The sequence below is a fragment of the Bos taurus genome, chromosome 8, assembly GCF_002263795.3.
Source record: "Bos taurus isolate L1 Dominette 01449 registration number 42190680 breed Hereford chromosome 8, ARS-UCD2.0, whole genome shotgun sequence".
NCBI lineage: Eukaryota > Metazoa > Chordata > Mammalia > Artiodactyla > Bovidae > Bos > Bos taurus.
The window spans coordinates 85,498,313-85,523,862 of NC_037335.1; the positions used below are offsets into that span (position 1 = coordinate 85,498,313).

Consider the following 25,550-nt stretch of genomic DNA (forward strand, 5'->3'; position numbering starts at 1 on the left):
TGTGTCTAATATATGCCAATAAGATATAGTTTTTTAAATTAAAAAAAGAAGGGAGGCCTCTGGTACCATCTTCAACCTGCTTTCCTTACCTCCTTCTTGCCTCTGCTAAACTGTGAGGCTGGATAGATGGGTACTCCTCCTACACATCCCTTTCTTCTCTTTCTCCAGCTCTGCCTATGCGACGAGTCTTCTCTAGGAAGAGCACTCACCAGACTAAGAACATGGCCCCAGGGCTCCTGACTACTAGGGATGAGGTGAGTCCTAAAATTTCTTCCTAGCTCTTATAGGATGGACCCATTTCTTTTGTCGTGTACCGGAGCTGCCTTGATGGTGTTAGGCTGTACCTACCTCTGATCTTGGAGGTGTGACTTGTCTTACCTGGAGCCTTTTCTTGGACTCCTCTGGTCCATTCATGAGCTATACATTCATCAAGTAGTAAATTGTCATCAGCACAGTTGAAACACAATTATGGTTATGTGCCCAGTGATTCCAGGGCCTAAAAGAGTGAAGGAAGGCTTTCAAAGGAGGAGCTGCCTGAGCTGACCCTGACAGATATGGCAAGTTGAAGAGCTGAAGGAATGTATTTCTGTGAGAATGTGACTGGAAGCCTAGCACGTCTCTGAGACCAGGGGATCTGCAGGCTGTCCCTCGTCATATGGGAAGCTTGGAGCCGTCCGTGGCCTTTTGTTACATCAGTTTTCTCTGTGTAGAGGTGAGGATGCTGACTTGCTGTCTGCTGGTGATTCATGGGTAGCTATAATTTGGCTGGCCCCATGCTTTATATTTAAACGAGTTTTCCACACTTAAAAATTGGAAGAATACACCTAAGTCCTGAGTCCACATTCTTGGTGCATATGACAAGTAGCTGGAACCAAACAGCATCCCCATGGTGTAGTCACAGCCTCTCGTGCCCCTTGACCCCATGGCTGAAGTGCCTGCTTCATTCATTCATTACTTGCCTCGGCTCTGAAGGTTTTGCTTTTACCCACTCTGAGTCTGAATGGAGATAGTTCAACCAGAATCCTGAAATCCAGGCTGAGGAGTTTGGGCTTGAACTTGGAACAAGTTAGGTTTGAAGGATTTTGAGAAGTTTGCCATAAGTAGTAACTGAATGAATATATGTCCTAAAGGAAAGATTTTCTAATCCCTAAGACTAGGCAGCTTGTGACCTTGACATAATCAAATGGAGTTAACGTTTACTGACTGCCTAAACAGACGCCAGGTGGGATACTTCTATTGATTATTATCATTTACAAAAAATAGTGTCAGTTGGTCTAATTAAATTTTGTGTTGCCTGTAATAAAAAATATGACAAGTATAAAATTTTTTTGTTAGATCTGAACTGCTGAGCTCATATGGTAGGTATTTGCCTGTTACTGTATAAGTTAAAAATACTTGATTTTGATGTTATCAGATAACATTGAGGGCTGTATGTCCCTCAGTTGTCAAATCTTTTATTTGAGAGAAAGTGTTTATGCAGTACATGCAATTCAGAATGTTTCCTAAGGTATTTGTGGGGGGAATTTCTTTTATAGGTTTCTCTTTACCATTACTGATATTAATAGAGAGACATTCTTGGCCAAAATGAAACATTATTTTCCTGCCCCTTCCTGTGGGATCCTTGGCACACCCTGAACCATATCCTGTCTATGACCATCATCTCTCAATATACATTTTTTCCCTTTTATTCATTAATTAAAAATTGAACCCAGGGCATGAGCATCTGAGTAGCTTTGTTTTTATTTTTTAATATTTAATTTTTTTAAATTGTGAAAGTGTGATAACATATTCACAGGAGACTTGGAAAATACAGAACAATGTTACATATAGTTCCAGTATATTATAATTATTTTTTTAAGTAGAAAAGTTAAGATTTTTAGTTGGAGTTTCAAACTCTCATAAATTAATAGAATATAGAGAAGTAGAAGGGTTTAGTAGACCTGAAAAGCACTGTGAATGAATTCAGCATAATTAAAATTTATACAATTTTCACACAATAGTAGGATACAAATTCTATTCAAGTTCCTATAGACTGTAAACTAGGAGACACTGGAACATATCCAGGGACATGCAACAAGGTGCCAAAATTTCATGGTCTAAAAATGTTGAAATCATGCAGTCTATTCTCTTATCACTGTGAAATTATATTAGAAATTGATATCAAAGATATTTGAAAATAGCATATTTTCAGGTGCCATGTGACATTTATCAGGATAGATCTTCGACTTAGCCATCAAGAGCCTCAATAAAGTTAGACTGAAAAAAAAACACAGAGGATGATTGCAGAGAAGAAAGGTTGCCTATCTCCTTCATTTGGTTGTTTTTCTGGAACTTTATCTTGTCCCTTCATCTGGGACAAAACCCTCTGCTTTTTCATCCTGGTTAACTTTCTAGCTACTAGTGGTTTTCTAGCTACTGTGGGATTGTAGTTCTTCTTGCTTCTTCTGTCTGCCCTCTGATGGAAGAGGTTGAGAGGCTTGTATAAGCTTCCTGATGGGAGAGACTGGTGGTGAGAAAAACTGGGTCTTGCTCTGGTGGGCAGAGGTATGCATGCTGCTGCTGCTGCTAAGATGCTTCAGTCATGTCCGACTCTGTGCGACCCCAGAGATGGCAGCCCACCAGGCTTCCCCGTCCCTGGGATTCTCCAGGCAAGAACACTGGAGTGGATTGCCATTTCCTTCTCCAGTGCATTGAAAGTGAAAAGTGAAAGTGAAGTCGCTCAGTCATGTCCAACTCCTAGGGACCCCATGGACTGCAGCCTACCAGGCTCCTCCCTCCATGGGATTTTCCAGGCAAGAGTACTGGAGTGGGGTGCTATTGCCTTCTCCATAAGAGGTATGCTTAGTAAAACTTTAATCCAATTATCTGCTGATGGGTGGGGTTTGGCCTGAGGCAGCTCAGCCCTGGGGTCTGTGGACTCTATTGTAGGGTTAATGGAGACCTCCAAGAGGACTTAGGCCAAAGAACCTCTTCCAGGACTGCTGCTGCCTTTGCCCCCATCCTTATGGTTAGCCACTGCTAACCCACACCTCCACAGCAGACCCTTCAACACAAGCAAGTCACTGCTCCTTTTCCCTGGGTTTTGGCATGTACAAGATTTTGTTTGTGTCCTCCCAGAGTGGAGTCTTTGAATCCTCCAATCCTGTGGAAGTCCTGTAATTGAATCCCACTGACCTTCAAAATCCGATTCGCTGGGGATTCCCAGTTCCTTTGCTGGATCCCCAGGCTGGGAAGCTGGATGTGGGGCTCAGAACTGTCACAACAATGGGAAAACTTCTTTGATAATATCATTCTCCTGATTGTTGGCTGCCCACCTAATGGGTATGGGATTTGATTTTGTGTTTGTGCTCTTCCTACCATCTAGTTGCGGCTTCTTCTTTGTCTCTGGACATGGGATATCTTTTTTGGTGAGTTCCAACATCCTCCTATTGATGGTTGTTCAACAGCTAGTTGTGATTTTGGTGCTTTGGCAGGACTGAGTAGCTTTGCTTTTAAGAAGTTTCCATACTTGCAGATATACGGTACTCATAACATACTTGTTTCATAAAGGGACACGATCTTAACTTACTCTGAAAGAAAACAGAACAATGGATTTGTTAGGTTTGTTTGTTTTGCTGTTAGTTATTTGAGACATAGAAATTTACGTATTTTCAGTTCAGTTCAGTCGCTCAGTCATATACGACTCTTTACGACCCCATGGACTGCAGCATGCCAAACTTCCCTGTCCATCAACAACTCTCAGAGCTTACTCAAACTCATGTCTATTGAGTTGGTGATACCATCCAACCATCTCATCCTCTTTCACCCCTTCTCCTACCTTCAATCTTTCCCAGCATCAGGGTCTTTTCCAAGGAGTCAGTTCTTTGCATCAGATGGCCAAAGTATTGGAGTGTCAGTTTCAGCATCAGTCCTTCAGTGAATATTCAGGACTGATTTCCTTTAGAACTGACTGGTTTGATCTCCTTGCAGTCCAAGAGACTCTAAAGAATTTTCTTCAAAACCACAGTTCGAAAGTGTCAATTCTTTGGCACTCAGCTTTCTTTATAGTCCAACTCTCACATCCATACATGACTACTGGAAAAACCATAGCTTTGACTAGATGGACCTTTGTCGGGCAAGTAATGTCTCTGCTTTTTAATATGCTGTCTAGTTTGGTCAAAACTTTTCTTCCAAGGAGCAAGTGTCTTTTAATTTCATGGCTGCAGTCACCATCTGCAGTGACTTTGGAGCCCCCCAAAATAGTCTCTCACTGTTTCCATTGTTTCCCTATCTATTTGCCATGGAGTGATGTGACTGGATGACATGATCTTGGTTTTTTGTATGTAGAGTTTTAAGCCAACTTTTTCACTCCCCTCTTTCACTTTCATCAGGAGGCTCTTTAGTTCTTCGCTTTCTGCCATAAGTGTGGTGTCATCTGCAAAACTGAGGTTACTGATATTTCTCCCAGCAATCTTGATTCCAGCTTGTGCTTCATCCATCCCAGCATTTCACATGATGTACTCTGCATATAAGTTAAATAAACAGGGTGACAATATACAGCCTTGATGTACTTCTTTCCCAATTTGGAACCAGTCTGTTGTTCCACGTCCAGTTCTAACTGTTGCTTCCTGACCTGCATATAGGTTTCTCAAGAGGCAGGTCAGGTAGTCTGGTATTCCCATCTCTTTCAGAATTTTCCACAGTTTATTGTGATCCACACAGTCAAAGGCTTTGGCATAGTCAATAAAGCAGAAGTAGATGTTTTTCTGGAACTCCCTTGCTTTTTCCATGATCCTGCGGATGTTAGTAATTTGATCTCTGGTTCCTCTGCCTTCTCTAAAACCAGCTTGAACATCTGGAAGTTCACGGTTCACGTATTGCTGAAGCCTGGCTTGGAGAATTTTGAGCATTACTTTACTAGCGTGAGATGAGTGCAATTGTGCAGTAGTTTGAGCATTCTTTGGCATTGCCTTTCTTTGGGATTGGAATGAAAACTGACATTTTTCAGTCCTGTGGCCACTGCTGAGTTTTCCAAATTTGCTGGCATATTGAGTGCAGCACTTTGACAGCATCATCTTTCAGGATTTGAAATAGCTCAACTGGAATTCCATCACTTCCACTAGCTTTGTTCACCACTTTCTAATTCCATAATGTTTTCAGACCCCTCCCACCCTAGAGGTGGAGAAGGAAATGGCAACTCACTCCAGTATTCTTGCCTAGAGAATCCTGTGGATGGAGGAGCCTGGTGGGCTGCTGTCCATAGGGTCACACAGAGTCGGACACGACTGAAGCGACTTAGCATGCATGCATGCATTGGAGAAGGAAACGGCAACCCACTCCAGTAGTCTTGCCTGGAGAATCCCAGGCACAGAGGAGCCTGGTGGGCTGCCATCTGTGGGGTTGCACAGGGTCAGACATGAGTGAAGCAACTTAGCAGCAGCACTCCAGAGAAATCCTGCACTCATTAGGAGTCACTCCCCATTCTCCCCTCCCCCAGCTCTTGACAACTACTAATCTATTTGTATACATTTGGTTGTTCTGGATGTTGCATATAAATGGAATCATGTAATATATGGTGTTTTGTGGCTGTTTTCTTTCACTTGGCATAATATTTTCAAGATTCATCCACACTGTAGCCCAAACCAGTAATACTTTATTCTTCTTTAAGGTTGAATAATATTCCATTGTTTGGATATAAGCCATTTTGTTTACTCATTTATCAATTGATGGATATTTCAATTATTCCTGTCACTATAATTTAATTAAGATTTTTGGTCTGTCTGTGTGCATCTGACAAGTTTTAATGATAAAATTATAGTATTTTAAAACTAGTGACTACACCACTATCGTACCTTTTTTCACTTTAAAAAATGAAAAAAATCACAAACATTTACATTCAAATCAGTAACTCTACTGGTTAAATCATTAATAGATTTTCACTATTCCATCCCGCTGTGTTTCTCAGTCATTAGAAATTTAACCTGTTCTCAATGTTTCAGAATTGTTTCTATGGGAAATTTTATTCATGAAGTGAATTTTGGACTTACCACAGAATATGGCCAAGTGAAGAAAGATGCCACCAAATATGGCCAGGTGAAGAGAGATGAGTGTTTTAGATCATGTGAGTTACAATTCTATAGTAGAGCATCTGTGGGTTTTTGTCTGCTTTTAAAACCATTGACAAGATGCTCTAACATCTTTGCTCTCTATTCTGCTACCACTAGCTTTCCTTTCCCTCCTGCCAGATGTTTGTACCTTCCTGTATCATAGGCTTTCCCCCTTTCCTTCTTATGGCATCTGTGTTCCCTTTCTCTCTACATGCCTCATCTTGATTTTTAGCCCTCTGATTTTTTCATGTCTATTCTGAATCTTACTCATGTTTTAAATTTAATTTTTCTTTTACTTAAAAAATTTTTGTTTTGGCTGTACATGGATTTTATTGTGGTACACAGGCTGTTTGGTGCATTGGCTTTCTCTAGTTGCAGAGCATGGGCTTAGTTGCCCTGAGGCTTGTGGGAGCTTAGTTCCCCAACCAGGGATCAAACTTGTGTCCCCTGCATTGGAAGGCAGATTTATAACCAGGGAAATCTCTAGATTTCTACTAGACCACCAGGGAAGTCCCTAAAGTTTAATTTTTTTTTTTTTTTTTGGTGTTACAAACCATAATTCACCCTGTGGATTAAATTTCCAGACAAGGACTTTAAACTCTCTAATATTAGCTATACTCAGTGAGGAAAGGAAAATAGCATTATCAACTATCAGATAAAATCAACTGCTAGACAAAGGGAAAGAAGAACATTTTGGAATGATAAAGAGGTCACGTCATCAGGAGGACATAACAGTTAGGTGTGTATATACTTATTCAAAATAGCAAAACTTCAAAATAATTGCCAGAATTAAAGGGAAAAAAAGACTCCCCTCTGAGTAATTGATAGGACAACGAGGTAAAATTTAGTAAAGAGGTAGATAATCTGAAGAAAACTAGCAACTGTGTTATCCTGGTTGATAGTTATAGAACACACCACCCTACAACTGTGGAATACACATTCTTTTCGAGTACATTTGGTATGCTCACCAAAATAGACTACATGGGGTTCTGTAAAGGAAGTCTTAACAAATTTAAAAAGATGCAAAGAATACAAAGTATATATTTTGTGACTAAGAGAATTGTGTTAGAAGTCAACAGTAAAATATCTAAGTAAATTTCAAATATTGGAAATTAAACAATACAGTCCTTACTATCCTTACACCAAAGAAGAAATTGCCTAGAAAATCCCATGGGCAGAGGAGCCTGGTAGGCTGCAGTCCATGGGGTCTCGAAGAGTCAGACACGACTGAACGACTTCACTTTCACTTTTTACTTTCATGCATTGGAGAAGGAAATGGCAACCCACTCCAGTGTTCTTGCCTGGAGAATCCCAGGGATAGGGAGGCCTGGTGGGCTGCCGTCTATGGGGTTGCACAGAGTCGGACACGACTGAAGCGACTTAGCAGCAGCAGCAGCAGAGAATATTTCAAACAGACTGATGATGGAAATACAACTTACCAAAACTTGTGGGAGGCTAACTGAGTAGTTCTGCCTTGCCAGCCTTCCAGCAGTGTCATCCATCACTCTTGGGGCTAACCCATGCCTAGTGTCCAACTTGACCCATGAAGTGTCCCTAGAGGGCCTGAGAGGAAGACAGTATTGCCGATTGGGCCCACATATTTTCTCTTCCATTTCACTTTCTGTTCCTTATTGTGGAAGCTCAGGGTCTGTAATAAGCACTGAGGACATGCAAGTAGGCTTAGTAGTTGGGAATTTACTGAAACAAATACCCCAGAGCTATCACCTGCTTGCGTTCTTAGACTTGGATAGAGGCAGCTTATTGTAGCTACAGTGCTACCTTGCCAATTGGCTGATAAGCCACTTTGGACTTTATCTATATTTCTTGTTATCAGGCACATTGGGCCAAAACCCAAGGTCTCCTTTGCTTAATGAGGAAGATAACTTCAGGACAGAAACATCATAGGCTCTGCCTTTAATGGACTAATGTTGAATAGAAAATTCATGTATATAACATAAAACAGGAAATTCTGCAATAAAATGAAGACAAACCATCTTATTTTGTGAAAGAAGAAATCTCAGATATTGGGTTTCTTCATGGTACTGGGAATGCTCTTGCGGCATTGTCCTTGGGAGCCCGGTTTGGGGAAAGCTTGTAACACTGGCTTAGGTTGCTGCTGCTAAGTCACTTCAGTCGAGTCTGACTCTGTGTGACCCCAGAGACTGCAGCCCACCAGGCTCCCCCGTCCCTGGGATTCTCCAGGCAAGAACACTGGAGTGGGTTGCCATTTCCTTCTCCAATGCATGAAAGTGAAAAGTGAAAGTGAAGTCGTTCAGTCGTGTCTGACTCTTCGAGACCCCATGGACTGCAGCCTACCAAGCTCTTCCATCCATGGGATTTTCCAGGCAAGAGAACTGAAGTGGGTTGCCATTGCCTTCTCCCTGGCTTAGGTTAGGTTTCTCCAATACCTTCCCTGAGAAACTCATTTATTTCTGGCAGGTGACCATGTCTCCCAAAATTCTTCAGTAACAAGAACCAAGGGATTTGATGAGTATAAGATCAGTCTAAACTCAGAATTTCCTACAAAGAGAGTGATACTTCAGGAAGAAGAACCCACATTTGTGGAAATGTGTCGTTTATGGCAGAGGCTTCAGATTCAGTTATGAGCTCAGGCAACATCAGAAAATTCATTCTGGTGAGAACCTTATATGTAGGATAATGGAAGTAAATGCTTCATTGAAAGCTCAAAACTTACTCAATATCAGAGGATTCATTCTCACTTGTAAAGAGAGAAACTTTACAAGTGTACTGAATATTTTAAAAGCATCAGTCAAAATTCTGATCTTTCACATTAGCAATTTCACACCAGAGAGAAACCCTATGGATGTCACAGTGTAGGAAAAGAAAGGATTCAAATCCATCCCAGATCTCTTTCAGCACTGGGTTGGCAGGGCCCCTTGAGCTCAGAGGGGTGACCCTGCCTCTGTGACTCTTTGAGAGCCTCTGATGTAAGCAAAGAGTGGCAGCCTTGTCCCTTGGCCTGTGGTGGAATTGGCAGCCCTGACAACTTATGAATAGCCTTTCTTTCCTTAGCCTAATGATAGCCTAATCATTCCCCATGGCTCAGACAGTAAAGCGTCTGCCTGCAATGCGGGAGATCCAGGTTTGATCCTTGGGTTGGGAAGATCCCCTGGAGAAGGAAATGGCAACCCACTCCAGTATTCTTGCCTGGAAAATTCCATGGACAGAGGAGCCTGGTGGGCTATAGTCCATGGAGTCTCAAAGAGTCGGACACAACTGAGCGACTTCTCTTCACTTTCTTTCCTTGAAGGATAATGCATATTCACATTCTTCTTATCCCATCCCATTTTAAACTGCCTGCCTACTGACTATCCATGAGGAAGCCCTGGCACAAAAACTTTAAATCAAATATCTTAAATATGCATGAAGACCTAAAGGAAAATGAGGACATGGAATGAAAAGAACTAAGTCAACAATATTTGAACAAATAGAGTATCAATAAAGAGAATTTATAAAAGAGGACCATATAGAAGTCTTGGTGCTGCAAGCTCAGTAACTGAACTGAAAAATTCATTATAGGGATTCAACAACATATTTAAACAAGGAAAATTAAGTCTGTGCCACTTGGAAATACTTCAATTGAAGTTACCCATTCTGAGGAACAGAAAGAAAAGATTAGTAAAATGTGAACAGTTCTTGAAAGACCTGTGCGACACCATCAGGTTTACTTTACATACACATAATGGAAATTGCAGAAGGAAAGAAGAAAGAAAATTCCAAGAAATAATATCCAGAAACTTCCCATGTTTGATGAAAGGCATAAATCTATACATCCAAGACACTCAACAAACTCCAAGTAAGATAAACTAAAAAAAAATCCACATTAGGACATATTAGTCAAATTGTCAAAACCCAAAGACAGAATTTTGAAAACAGCAAGTAAGAAGTTGTTTGTTACCTGCAAAAGACCCTAAAATAGATTAACAGACAATTTTTCATCAGAGCCCATGGAGGCCACCAGTCAGTGGGATCACATATTTTAAATCTTGGAAGAAACACTGTGAACTAAGAATTCTATATCTGGCAAGTTATTCTTGAAAAATGAAGGATAAATCAAGATGTTAATTTAAACAAAACCTGAGAGAGCTCATTAATGATAGACCTGCTCTATAAAAACCCTGAACCAAAAAAACAAAACTTCAGGCTGAACTGAAAATACATTAGGTAGTTACTCTAAACCATTAGAAAGAGAAGTGAATGCTAGTGCATAAGCTAGTATAAAAGCCAATATTATTGTGCTTTTTTGTGTAGTTTATAACTTCTGCTTTTTCTATGTGGTTTCAGGCAAACACAGAAAGTATACATCTATATTAGTGAGCATACACGGTATAAAGATGTAATCTTGGACAATTAGAAAATAAGGGGAGTGGGATGGAAAAATATAGGAGCAAGAGTGCTGGTATACTATTGAAACTAAGTTAGTAGACTTTTACAAGTTAAAAATGTTAACATGTTAACCACTAAGAAACTACTTAAAAATACACAGAAAATTAAAGAAGGGGATAAAGGTGAAAAAAAACCACAAGGGAAAGAAATATTTTAAAAGGCAGCAATGGAGGAATTGAGAAACAAAAGACATACACAGAAAACAAATGGCTAAATGGCAAAGGTAAATCCTTCCTTTTCAATAAACACATTCAATGTAAGTAGTATAAAATCCCCAGTCAAAAGGCCTAGGTTAGCAGTTTGGATTTTAAAAAGAAAAACAAGATCTGTGTGTGGTTGTCTATAGGAGACTTACTTTAGATATATAGATATAAAGAGGTTGAAAGTAAGAATGGAAAGAAGTGAAAGTAAGAGTGAAAGAAAGAATGGAAAAGATGTTTCATACTAATAGTAACCAAAAAAGAGTTGAGATAGCTGTACTGAGACAAAGTAGATTTTAAATTAGGAAAAGATAACAAGATGAAGAAAGATATCATATATTGATAAAAAGCTTACTACAGAAAGAAGATATAATGATTATAATATATATCAATATATAAAAAACATATGGAATGACAATGGACAGAATTGAGAGAGAAAATAGTTATACAATAATGGTTGATTAGTTTAATACTCAGCTTTATATACTGCATAGGGCAGCCAGATAGGAGATCAACAAGGAAAAATAGAACTTGAATCACACTATAAATCAATTGCACCTAACATGTACAGAACACACCACCCAACAACAATAAAATATATATTCCACTTAAGTGCACATCAAACATTTTCCAGGACAGACCATATCTTAGGCCACAGGTAAGTCAGTAACTCTTAAGTTTGAAATGATTAAAATCTTACAGAGTAACTTTTCTGTTCACAGTGGAATGAAACTAGAAATGAATAACAATTTTGGAAAATTCACAAATATGTGGAAACTAAGTAGGACACTCTTAAACAACTAATGTATCAAAGAAGAAAAGTCACATAAAGAAAATACTTTGGGAAAAAAATGGAAATTAAAACATGACATACCAAAACTTATGGAATATGGTGAAAGCAGTGCTTAGAGGGAAATTTATAACTGTAAATGCACATATTAAAGGAGAACTTAATAACCTAACTGTATAACCTGTATAACTAGAAAAAGAAGCACCAAGTAAACCCAGGCTAGCAGAAGGAAGAGAAATAACAAAAGTTAGAGCAAAGACAAATAGAGAATAGAAAAATGACAGAGAAATCAAGAAAACCTAAAGTTGGTTTGTTAAAATGATCATCTAAATTGACTAACAAAAAAATAAAACTCAAGTTACTCTAATCAGAAATCAGAAATTGAAAACTTTATTATCAATTTTTTAAAGATATAAAGGATTGTAAGGGAATACTATCAACAGATATGCTGCCCAAGGTGAAATTAACACATTTTGAGGCATACACATTTCTATCTAAACTTCCTCAGTAAAGAATAGAAATTATGAATAGATCTATAATTAATGAGAATATTGGATCAGTAATTAAAAAAAAAACTCTCAACAGAGAAAAGCTTACAGTGAGATGGCTTCAGTTATTAATTCTACTAAATATATAAAGAAGAGTTAAGACAAATCTTTCTCAAGCTATTCGAAAATATTGGAGAGGACACTTCCTATCTAATTCTGTGACAAATTGCTCTGACTCCAGAGGTCTCAGACAAACAGTCTTCAAGAAAAGAAAACTACAAGCTAATATTCCTTATTAATATAGGGACAAAAGTCCTCACCAAGATGCTCTCAAAGTGAATCCAGCAGCATATTAGACCAATAGAGGTTTACAATGTGTTTTAGAATATTAATATCCTGTAATACTGCATTCAGAGAATAAAGTATAAAAACTGCATGAACATTTTAGTTGATGACAAAAAAGCATTTGACAAAATTCAGCATTCTTTTCATGATAAAAATATTGAGTAAACTAGGAATAGATGTAAACTTCCTCAACATGATAAAGGCCTTATATGAAAAAATCTACACTAATATTATTCTTACTGGTGAAAGACTGAAAACTTTTCCCTGAAGAACAGTGCAAGATAAGGATTTCAGCTTTTGCCACTTCTGTTCATCATAGTACTGACAGTTCTAGCCATAATTAGGCAGAAAAAGAAAAGATCCAAGTTGGAAAAGAAGCAAAATTATATCTTCACTGAAGACATTATCTCAAATCTATACAACAATCCACAAAACGTTGTTAGAGCTGATAAATTAATTCAGCAGTTTCAGGACACAAAATCAACACAAAAATGACAGTTGTATCTATTTGTTTCCAAAGACCTATTCAAACAGGAAATATATATTTTTTTAATTCCATTTGTAATGGCATCAAAAATAATGTTCTGCTATAAACTTAACCAAGGAGTCAAAATAAATGTTCACTGAGAAGTGCAAAACATTGCTAAAATTAAAGAAGACCTAAGTAAATGGAAAGACTTACCATGCTTATGGATTGGAAGACAATATTCCTGCAAAGACAGTAATATCCAAAGTGATCTATGGATTCAGTACAGTCCCTCTCAAAATATCTTTCATGTTTTATATAAATAGAAAAAAAAACCCTAAAATTCATTTGGAATCTCATAGGACCCTGAAGTCAAAAGAATCTTGAAAAAGGAAAAGAAAGTTGGAGGACTCACTCTGCTTGGTTTCAGTACTTAGTACCAAGCTACAGACAGTGACAAAAGTGTCAAACTGCCATAAGTATAAACATATAGATTAGTGGAATAGAACTGAGAGCTTAGCAAAATATCTCTTATATATGGTCGATTGATTTTTGACAAGGATGCCAAGACTATTCAGTTGAAAAAGAACAGTCTATACAAGTGGTGCTTGGACAACTGGATATCCACAACTAAAAGAACACACTTGAGATAAATGAAAAATTAAAAATCCTCTGCAAAGAAATAGAAGATACAATGAATCAACATGTAGAAATTTCAGAACTGAGACATATGTACCTAAAAGAAAAAGCTCAATAGATCGACTTAACAGCAGGTTAGAGGTAACAGAGAAATTATTGAATTAGAAGACAGAATAATATAAATTACCCAGTCTGTGCAACAGGGAGAAAATGTAGTGGGAAAAAGATGAACAGCCTCAAGAACTGTGAGAGTATAACAAAGTATCTTAACATTTGTGTTACCACAGTTCTAGAAGAAGAAGCAAAGAAGGGCAGGGTTGAAAAAGTATTAGAATAATTAATGGCTGAAAAGTTCCTAAATTTGGCAAGGGACCTACAGATTCAAAAAGCTTAGTATATCCCAAACGTGATAAGCCCACTGAAATCCATGCCAAGACACATTATAATGAAACTGTTGAAGACTAAAAATGAAGAAAACATCTTGAAATCAACTGGAGAAAAATAACACATTTCTTACAGGGGAAGAAAACCGTTAGAATGGTAGTGAATTTCTCATCAGAAATGACAGAGGCTAGATGGAAAGTGATGCAATTTTCCAGGTGCTGAAAGAAAATAATTACAAACCCTGAATCCTATATGAAATAAAAATATTTTTCAGAAATGAAGGGAAATCAGGGCATACTTAAAGGAAAACTCAGAATTTGTCTCCAGCAGATGAGGAAAGGCAATTTTATAAACAAAAAGGAAACAATAAAAGAGGGAACCTTGGAACATCTGTGTGCAGTAAAAAGTTAACATAGCAGTCTGTCCTTAGAAAGTCCTGCTGGTAAGACTATCTTTTGGCTAGAATGGGAATCTTGTATTTTAGGTGGATTGGCACCATTCCCGGAGCTAATAAGAATGGCTCTCTGTGCCTAAAACTATGCAAACAATGGGTTTATGCTTTTCTTCTAGTATCTTGAATTTTGGTATGTGCTAGGCAGAAGGTGCCTGTGTGACCAGCCCACCATTTAAAAAGCTGGGCAGTGAGCTGCTAATGAGCTTCTTTGTGAAAACATTTAGCACATGTTGTTATAAATCCTTTTTGAAAGAATTAAGTGGGGTCATGTGGGGACTCCAATGGGAGAAAGAAGATTTGGGGTGTTTATTCCTGGTTTCCTCTGGATTTAATCTCTTGTATCATTTCCCTTTGCTAATTTTGCTTTGTATCATTTTGTTGTAATTATAGCCACTTGTGATAGGTTTTGTGCATCTTCCTAGTAAATATCAAACTTGGGGGTGGTCTTGATGACCCTTGGCACAATCAGGAAGAGAGTAAATATCATAATGAAAAATAAGCACTTTGCTTATGTATGAATTTTTCTAAACCTATTTTGATGGTTAAAGTAAAAATTATTACACAGCCTGAGGTGATTCTAAATGTATATAGAAGTAAACACTTAAGAAAATGACAATTTAAACAGAAAGGACAAGAGGATGTAATGGGAGGTAAAGTTTCCATACTTCAAATTGGTAAAATGACAATACAAGTAGACCAATAAGTTATGTGTGTGTATGTGTGTATATATATATATATATATATATATATATATATATATATATATATAATGTAGCACCTAGAGCAACTACTAAAAAATCTATACAAAGAGGTACACTAAAAAACAATATAGATAAAAGAGAATGTTAAAAAAAATTCAAGTAACTAACAGTAAGTCAGTAATAAGAAAACATAAGCAGAGGGAACAAAATTAAAATGGTCTAAATACACCAACTAAGAGAGACTGGACTGGAAGAAACACAAGCTGGAATCAAGATTGCCGGGAGAAATATCAATAACCTCAGATATGCAGATGACACCACCCTTATGGCAGAAAGTGAAGAGGAACTAAAAAGCCTCTTGATGCAAGTGAAAGTGGAGAGTGAAAAAGTTGGCTTAAAGCTCAACATTCAGAAAACGAAGATCATGGCATCCGATCCCATCACTTCATGGGAAATAGATGGGGAAACAGTGGAAACAGTGTCAGACTTTGTTTTTTTGGGCTCCAAAATCACTGCAGATGGTGACTGCAGCCACGAAATTAAAGGACGCTTACTCCTTGGAAGGAAAGTTATGACCAACCTAGATAGCATATTCAAAAGCAGAGACATTATTTTGCCAACAAAGGTCCATCTAGTCAAGGCTATGGTTTTTCCTGTGGTCATGTATGGATGTGAGAGTTGGACTGTGAAGAAGGCTGAGTGCCGAAGAATTAATGCTTTTGAACTGTGGTGTTGAAGAAGACTCTTAAGAGTCCCTTGGACTGCAAGGAGATCCAACCAGTCCATTCTGAAGGAGATCAGCCCTGGGATTTCTTTGGAGGGAATGATGCTGAAGCTGAAACTCCAGTACTTTGGCCACCTCATGCGAAGAGTTGACTCATTGGAAAAGACTCTGATGCTGGGAGGGATTGGGGGCAGGAGGAGAAGGGGATGACAGAGGATGAGGTGGCTGGATGGCATCACTGATTCAATGGACGTGAGTCTGAGTGAACTCCGGGAGTTGGTGATGGACAGGGAGGCCTGGCGTGCTGCAGTTCGTGGGGTCGCAAAGAGTCGGACACGACTGAGCGACTGAACTGAACTGAAGAGAGACTGACATCAAAAAAAGACTCTATATGCTATCTAAGTGAAGCATCAAATGTAACAGCATAGGCAGATTAGAAAAAGAAGGATTAAAAAGATTTAAAAGATTTTAATAAAGATAATGAAGATTTTAATTTTAATAAAGATTTTAAAAGATTAAAAAGAAGATGCAGACATTAGTCAAAGGAAAGCACGGGTTCCTATATTAATATAAAGTAAGATAAACTTCAAAGAAAATTCTCAGACACAAAGAACGGTAAGTGGGTCACTTCACCAGGAAGACATTGGGGTCCTTAATGTGTGTGCATGGGCTTCCCCCATGGCTCAGTGGTAAAGAATCCACCTGCAATGCAGTGGAGATACCAGTTTGATCCCTGAGTTGGGAAGATCCCCTGGAGGAGGAAATGGCATCCCACTCCAGTATTCTTGCCTGAAACACCCCATGGGCAGAGGAGCCTGGTGGGCTATAGTCCAAGGGGTTGGAAAGAGTTGGACACAACTGAGTGACTAAGCACCAATGTATATGCATCAAATAACTGAGCTTCAAAAGACGTGAAGAGAAAACTGAAAGGAGAAATAGACAAATCAACAATAAGAGATTTCAACACTTTTCTGTCAAAGTTAGAGAATAATTAGGCCCAAATCAGTAAGAGCTCCACGCTGTCAACCAATAGAATCGAATCAACATTTATAGAGCATTTCACCTTAGCACAATAGCAAAATGCATATTCATAAAGTTAACCTGGCATTTCCAAGGGTTCCATATCTGCAGATTCAACCAATTGCTGATCAAAAAGGTAAAAAAAAAAAAAAAAAAAAAATTTTGGAAAGTTCCAAAAAGCAAAATTGGAATTTTCTGTGACTAGCAACTGCTTACATAGCATTGACATTATGTTAAGCATTAAAAGTAATCTAGAGATGACTTGAAGTATATAGGAGGATGTGTGTAGGTTACATGCAAATACCATGCTGTTTTATATTAGGGGACTTGGGCATCTGTAGATTTTGAGGGGAGTTCTGGAACCACTTCTCCATGGGTGCTGAGGGATGACTGTACCAACATAGACATTTCCTGGGCTCAAAACAACACATAAGACACAATAATTTGTTTACCTTAAGAAATTTTTAAAAATTTAAGTTGAACAAAATATGTTGTTTGACCACAATGGAATCAAATTTGACATCAATAAGAGAAAGTTAACAGAAAAATCTCTATAAACACTTAGAAAATAACAGACTTCTAAATAATCTGTTCACCAAAAATGATGTCCCAGGAGAAATCAAAACATGCATAAAAGTGAATGAAAAGGAAAATATGAGATATCAAAGTATGTGGGATGCAGCTAAAGCAGTCATGAGAGAAAAACTTGTAGCATTAAATCTATATGTGAAAAACAGGAAATCTCAAGTCAGCAATCTAGGCTTCAAAATGGCTGTCTGAGGAGGCCTTACAAATAGTTGTGAAAAGAAGAGAAGCGAAGAGCAAAGGAGAAAAGGAAAGATATACCCATTTGAATGCAGAGTTCCAAAGAATAGCAAGGAGAGATAAGAAAGCCTTCCTCAGCAATCAATGCAAAGAAATAGAGGAAAACAACAGAATGGGAAATACTAGAGATCTCTTCAAGAAAATTAGAGATACCAAGGGAACATTTCATGCAAAGATGGGCTCGATAAAGGACAGAAATGGTATGGACCTAACAGAAGCAGAAGATATTAAGAAGAGGTGGCAAGAATACATAGAAGAACTGTACAAAAAAGATCTTCACGACCCAGATAATCATGATGGTGTGATGACTCACCTAGAGCCAGACATCCTGGAATGTGAAGTCAAGTGGGCCTTAGGAAGCATCACTATGAACAAAGCTAGTGGAGGTGATGGCATTCAAGTTGAGCTATTTCAAATCCTGAAAAATGATGCTGTGAAAGTGCTGCACTCAATATGCCAGCAAATTTGGAAAACTCAGCAGTAGCCACAGGACTGGAAAAGGTCAGTTTTCATTCCAATCCCAAAGAAAGGCAATGCCAAAGAATGCTCAAACTATCGCACAATTGCACTCGTCTCACACGCTAGTAAAGTAGTGCTCAAAATTCTCCAAGCCAGGCTTCAGCAATACGTGAACCATGAACTTCCAGATGTTCAAGCTGATTTTAGAAAAGGCAGAGGAACCAGAGATCAAATTGCCAACATCATCTGGATCATTGAAAAAGCAAGAGAGTTCCAGAAAAACATTTATTTCTGCTTTATTGACTATGCCAAAGCCTTTGACTGTGTGGATCACAATAAACTGTGGAAAGTTCTGAAAGGGGAATACTAGACCACCTGACCTGCCTCTTGAGAAACCTATATGCAGGTCAGGAAGCAACAGTTAGAACTAGACATGGAACAATAGACTGGTTCCAAATAAGAAAAGGAGTAAATTAAGGCTGTATATTGTCACCCTGCTTACTTAACTTATATTCAGAGTACATCATGAGAAATGCTGGGCTGGATGAAGCACAAGCTGGAATCAAGATTGCCGGGAGAAATATCAATAACTTCAGATATGCAGATGACACCACCCTTGTGGCAGAAAGCGAAGAAGAACTAAAGAGCCTCTTGATGAAAGTGAAAGAGGAGAGTGAAAAAGTTGGCTTAAAGCTCAACATTCAGAAAACTAAGATCATGGCATCTGGTCCCATCACTTCATGGCAAATAGATGAGGAAACGGTGGCTGACTTTATTTTTCTGGGCTCCAAAATCACTGCAGATGGTGACTGCAGCCATGAAATTAAAAGATGCTTACTCCTTGGAAGGAAAGTTATGACCAACCTAGTTAGCATATTGAAAATCAGAGACATTACTTTGCCAACAAAGGTCCATCTAGTCAAGGCTATGGTTTTTCCAGTGGTAATGTATGTATGTGAAAGTTGGACTATAAAGAAAGCTGAGCACTGAAGAATTGATGCTTTGAACTGTGGTGTTGGAGAAGACTCTTGAGAATCCCTTGGACTGCAAGGAGATCCAACCAGTCCATCCTAAAGGAGATCAGTCCTAGGTGTTCATTGGAAGGACTGATGCTGAAGCTGAAACTCCAGTATTTTGGCCACTTGATACGAAGAGCTGACTCGTTTGAAAAGACCCTGATGCTGGGAAGGATTGAAAGCAGGAGGAGAAGGGGATGACAGAGGATGAGATGGTTAGATGGCATCACCAACTCAATGGACATGAATTTGGGTAAACTCCAGCAGTTGGTGATGGACAGGGAGGCCTGGCATGCTGCAGTTCATGGGGTCGCAAAGAATTGGACACGACTGAGCGACTGAACTGAACTGAATCTAGGCTTCTGCCTCAAGAACTTAGAAAAATGAGAGCAAAATAAACTCAGAGGAGCAAATAGAAGGAAATAATAGTGATAAAGGCAGAAATCAATGAAATTGGAAATAAAAAGAATAGAGAAAAATCAGTGAAATAAAGAGCTGATTCTTTGAAAATAATAAAATTGACAAAACTTGTAAAGAAGACTAAAGGAGAAGGCACAAAATGCCAGTATCAGAAGTGAAACAGAAGTTATTACTACATACTCTGTAGCCATCAACAGAATATCCACCCATACATTTGGCAACTTAGATGAAAAGGGACTGGTTTCCTTGAAAAACATAAACTATTGTACTTTAACTCGACCAATATGGAATAGATAATTTGAACAGGGCTATAATTATTAGCCAAACCACAGAAACAACCTAAGTTGTTGACAATCTAAATGTCCATCAATGGATGAATGGACATCCATTGATGAATATATGTATATATGTATGAATGTATGTATATGTGTACATACATACAATGAAATATTATTTTCAGCCATAAGAAATCTTGTCACTTGCAACAACATAGATGGATCTTGGGGGCATCGTGCTAAAAGAAAATAAGTCAGAGAAAGACAAATACTATATGCTGTTATATATCTTTAGAAAAGAAGAAAAGGTTACATATAGAGAACAGACAGGTGTTGGTGGTAGCAGGAGGTGGGGGGGGGGGGCTGAAATGAGTAAGGGGGGTGAAAAGGTATAAACTTCCAGTTAGAAAATGAATGTCATGGGAATGTACTGTACATCATGGTGACTACAGTTAGTTATGTTGTATATATGAAAGTTGCTAAGAGAATAGATCTTAAAAGTTCTCATCACAAGAAAAAGAGTTTTGTAATTATGTATGGTGATGCATGTTAACTAGACTTACTGTAGTGATCATTCTGCAATGTCTACAAAGATCAAGTCACGTTGTACACCTGAAACTAATATAATGTGATATATCAGTTATACCTCAATTAAAAATATGATAAAAGAAAAAAGATAATCCAATTTATAATTTTAAAAACTCCTACAAAAGAAATTTATAGGCCCAGGTGATTTAATGCAGAATCTGCCAAATTTTCAAAGGAGTCTTAAACACAAATGCTACATGATTTTTTTTCAGAAAATAGGGAGGAACACTTCCTAATTCACTTTGTGGAGCAGATATTATGCTGGTAATAAAATCGGACAAGAACAATAGAAAAAAGAAAACTACAGGTCAACATTTCTCATGAATATAGACATGAAAATCCTTAAATTATTATGCAGATTAAATTCAACAATATGTAGAAATAATTGTACACCGTTATCAAGCATGGTTTATTCCAGGGACACAAGACTGGTTCTGTATTTGTAACTTAATCAGTATAATCCCCCATATTAACAGGCTAAAGAAGAAAAAGCATGTGATTATATCAGTTGATGCATTATAGTCATTTGGCAGAATACAATAAACATTTGTGGGAAATGTAAAAAACACCTTAAGATAGAAACGGGAACTCCTTTACTTGATTAGGGACATCTACAAAAAAATCTGTAAGTAGGATTATTCTTATTTTTTTTTAATTTAATTTTATTTTTAAACTTTACATAATTGTATTAGTTTTGCCAAATATCAAAATGAATCCATCACAGGTATACATGTGCTCCCCATCCTGAACCCTCCATAAACATATACTTAATATAAAATTTTCACCATTTTAAAATGTCCAGTTCAGTGGCATTGTTTATTCACACCATTATGCAGTTATCACCATTCATTTCCAGAACTTTTTCATCTTCCCAGGATAAAACTATCCATTATATAATAACTACCTGTTCCTAGCCCACTCCCCCTCCCAGCTCCTGGTAACCTCTGTTTTACTTTGTCTCCATGAATTTGCCTATTTCAGGTACCTGCTGTAAGTGGAATCAAACAATATTTGTCATTTGTGACTGGCTTATTTCACTTAGCATAATGTTTTTAGGGCTAATCTCTTGATTTAACATGTATCAGAATTTCTTTGCTTTTTAAGGCTGAATTATGTACAGTTATGTGTATATATGTACTGCATTTTCTTATCTGTTTGTCTGTTGGTGGACATTAGGGTTGTTTCTACCTTTGGGCTATTGTGAATAATGCTGTTATGGACATTGGTGTATGAGTCTATTGAATTCTTGCTTTTGATTCTTTGGGGGTATACACCCACGATTCAAATTGCTAGATCATATGATAAATTGAAATTTTTTTAAATTGATATATTTAACTTTTTGAGGAACTGCTAAGCTCTTTCCCACAGAAACCACATCATTTACTTTTCCCACAACAATAAATAGAGGTTCTAGTTTCTCCATGTGTGTGTGCTCAGTCATGTCCGACTCTTTGTGACCCCATGGACTGTAGCCTGCCTGGCTCCTCTGTCCATGTAATTTTCCAGGCAGAAATACTGGAGTGGGTTGCCATTTCCTACTCCAATTTCTACTCCAGTTTCTCCACATCCTCCCCAAATGTTCTTTCCTGTTTCTTTGGTAATAGCTATCCTAATGAGTGTGATGTGGTATCTTTGTGGAGCAGTTTTTTTAATGCTTTGAGACATTATGTTTCCTTCTCATATCAAGTACAAGGCAAGGATGTCTGTTCTTACCACTCTTATTCATTATTGTGCTAGAGGCAAGAACAGGAAATAAAATACATATAGATTATAAGGAAAGAAATCTGCCCCTGTATGCAAATCCTCTGATTGTCTACGTAGGAAATCTTAAGGAATCTAGGAGAAAAAAACCCCCCGAGAGTTAGTGAGTTCCACCAGGTTGCCAGATTCAGGATAAGCATACAGTTTATTACTGTATCCTGGCAGTTGTTCTGTATCATGAACAATTGGTCACTGAACTAAAAATACAGTATCATTAAAATCACTAAAAAAAGAAAAACAAAAGAATTTTTAGGTATCAGTTTTTTAACAAAGCATATGTGGATTTGTATACTGAAAACCACAATAGCTGTTGAAAGAAATCAAAGAACATCTCGGTAAATAGAAAGACATCTCATCTCATGTTCATAGATTTGAAGAGTCAACATGATAAAGATGTTGGTTCTTCCTAAATTGATATACAGCTTTAATGCAAATCTTGTCCAAATTCCAGAAACATTTTTTTGTAGATACAGGTGAGATTATTCTAAAATTTTTTGTGAAAAAGCATATGGCTTAGAATAGCTAAAATAATCTTTTAAAATGAAGACTAAAGGAGGAAGAATCCATTTATCTGATTTCAAGACCTATGGTATAGCTACATTAATCAAAACAGTGTTTTCCACAGCATCATAGATTTAGAGATTGATAGAACAGAATAGAGAACCCCTGAATAGACCCCCAGCAATGTGGGAAGAGGTTTAGTAGTCTTAAATACGTGGCAAAGGATTCTGGTTGAAAGCAGGGTCTATGGATCTCACCTGATGTTCCATGCCAGCCTTATTGCTGCCTCAGCCCTGGTTGGTAACTTAGGTTAAGTTGACTGGTGAGCCTGTGTGTTTTCTGGGTGAGCAAGGATGTGTTTGTGTTATAGGCATTAATGGCCTTCAGGGATGTGGCTGTGGCCTTCACCCAGAAGGAATGGAAGCTACTGAGTCCTGCTCAGAGGACCCTGTATCGGGATGTAATGCTGGAGAACTACAGCCATATGGTGTCGCTGGGTAAGGATGACCTGTCCCATGTCTCAGACTCTGCCTGTAGGCCTCTTAAGATTTAATGGAGTAGCCACCATGCTTTTGGCTCAGAAAGCAACATGTGTTTTCTCTATACCTCAGAGAATGTCTGGATTCTGTAGAGTTGGAAATGGTGAAGTTGTGCATGTGTGTGTATTTGTGTGATATGACACTGCATTTCTAGGCCCCTTCTAAGGCCAGGCCCTCCTTTAAAGTGATCTTACTTCAATTAAAACATGTACAATATCATAAAAAAAAAATAACCAACCACAATAAATGTAGTCCAGTTAAATAAAAAAAAAAAATAAATAAAGTGATCTTACTTCAGACGGCAGAGTATTTATATTCATTCAAGCACAGGGGAGAATCATATACTGCCGTTAGATCTGGGATTCCTCCCGCCCCTTAGTCATCTTTTCTCAGCATTCAGAGAATCTTTGTCCCCATCCATGCCCCCTGCCTGGCTTTCCTACCCGCTTCTGAGTCATTGCATTCCCTGACTGAATTCTGTGATAGCCTCTTAAGTCACTAACCGAAGGTCACCTTGATTTTTTTCCCCTGTGGGTAGGAATTGCCTTTCCTAAACCAAAACTCATTATACAACTGGAACAAGGAGACGAGCCCTGGAGAGAGGAGAGTGAATGTCTTCTGGACCTTTGTGCAGGTAAGTGGAAAACAGCAGGCAGACAAGGATCAGGGCAGTGAGGTGCTCAGCAGGTAAGGAAAGAGGAGCATTTGTAAGCTTCTCAGGAGGAAGCTCTTCCTCAGGCCTGCCTTCCATGCCATCCTACTTGGCCCAGAGAGGGCTTCCCTGGCCACCCCCTCTTTCCTTCCCAACAGAGCAACATCCACTCACTTGGTGTCCCTTGTCCAACACTTCTAAGATCTTCCCATTCTTGAACTTTTGTTAGCTGACCTGATCTTGAACATAACACTTGTCCTCTGAGGCTAAGTCATCTATCCCTGCTAGATTCTGTCCAGTTTTTGTTTTTAAACTGGTAATGTTTTCATGTAGCAGTTCTACCCCATAAGTTCCCATAACTTTGTTTCTTTTATGATGTGTTATTTAAGATTATAACAGAGAGTGAAGAATTACACAATGAGTGCCAGTTTGCCTTCCATGCAGCCTAAGTGGTGGTGGTGATTTAGTCGCTAAGTCATGTCTGACTCTTGCGACTCCATGGACTGTAGCCCACCAGGCTCCTCTGTCCATGGGATTTTCCAGTCAAGAATACTGCAGTGGTGTTCTGCTGAAAGTTTTCACTTTTGTCTCAGGTTCAAAGGATTTCTTAACAAAATAAGCCATGCATTATACGCAAATAAATAATAAAAATATTTATTAGAGAATTATCTGGCTTACTTTCAATATACTAACATTGAAAGAAAAATGAAAGAGAGCAGAGAATACATCACCAGTTTGGATTTTCACCAACATTCAGACTTAAACAGTGCTAGGAAGTCCCATGTCACAGCACATCTGGAGTCCCAGTTGGGAAAAGGTCCCAGGTAGAGTGTCTGCTCTGTGGGTGAGACTTCAGAGATTGCAGTTTGGGGTTCCCGTTTATAATCCCAGGATGCAAACAGGATGCTCATCATCAATCTGTGAGCAAATTGCATGTTATGCTGTTTGTTTTGTCATGTAAAACTTGGAGTGTTGTTAAGGTCAGGGCTTGGTTGGCCAGGCCCCCTCCAGGAGCTTAATAAATTCCAAGATCTGCTCCCTATAGATATCTATTGTGTTTCTCTTCTGACACTCACCGCAGGTGTGGCTGACACCCACAGCAGCAGTCAGGGCAGTGTCCAGGTAGGTCAGAAGCCAGGTCAGAGGCCCGCTCTGCTCTTTTGCCTCTAAAGCCTGGACAAGACTACTTCTATTTTATTTCTCTAACAAGTGGGTTGCCATTTCTTTCTCTAGAGAATCTTCTTGACCCAGGGACTGAACATGGGTCTCCTGCACTGCAGGCAGATTCTTTACTGACTGAGCTACCAGGGAAGCTTGCAGACTAAGAAATATACCATTATATAAGACCAGGTGATAGCCGATACCTTTCCTGGTTGTGTCCTGCTCCTTCGCTCCGCCTCTGGGAATTCGACTTGTGCATTAGCATGCCTGTGACTGCCCTTAGCTTTTTTATCCCTTCAGTGGATCTTTTAACCATATAGAGAGTTCTTTTGCATGTTGGTAAACTTTTCTGCACATAATACCATATTGTATACCTCCTTCACCAGCTATATGTGAGATTCGTATTAAAATGTGCAAGTTTAGTTTATACTTTTAACATTTGTTATATATTGATTTCATTATATGGATATTTTAATGCAGTTGAATTATCATTTCTCTTCTTTTGGACATTTGAGTTATTTCTAATTTTTGTCTATGAAATAATGTTGCTGTATATTCTTATTTCTTCTTTGGAAATGCATGCAAGGGTTTCTCTCAAGATGCATACCTAGGAGCACAGAGACTAGTTCATGGGTGTGGGTAGCCTCAA

At 38.4% G+C, this 25,550-nt stretch overlaps 1 protein-coding gene across 5 annotated transcripts in view; it reads left to right on the top strand.

Moving 5' to 3' along the window:
- Positions 1-25,550, top strand: part of ZNF169 (zinc finger protein 169) — a 56,496-nt gene that overhangs the window by 13,915 nt on the left and 17,031 nt on the right. For 3 of the 5 annotated variants that reach the window (XM_005210455.5, XM_005210454.5, XM_010808187.4), the window contains exons 2-4: positions 169-254; positions 22,920-23,046; positions 23,627-23,722. In XM_005210455.5, the coding sequence (XP_005210512.1) occupies positions 177-254; positions 22,920-23,046; positions 23,627-23,722 (301 nt within the window). In that variant the 5' untranslated portion in view covers positions 169-176. Of the gene's footprint in view, positions 1-168; positions 255-5,978; positions 6,101-22,919; positions 23,047-23,626; positions 23,723-25,550 lie in introns of all 5 variants that reach the window. The other 2 variants (XM_010808188.4, XM_002689853.6) reach the window with 2 other exon arrangements.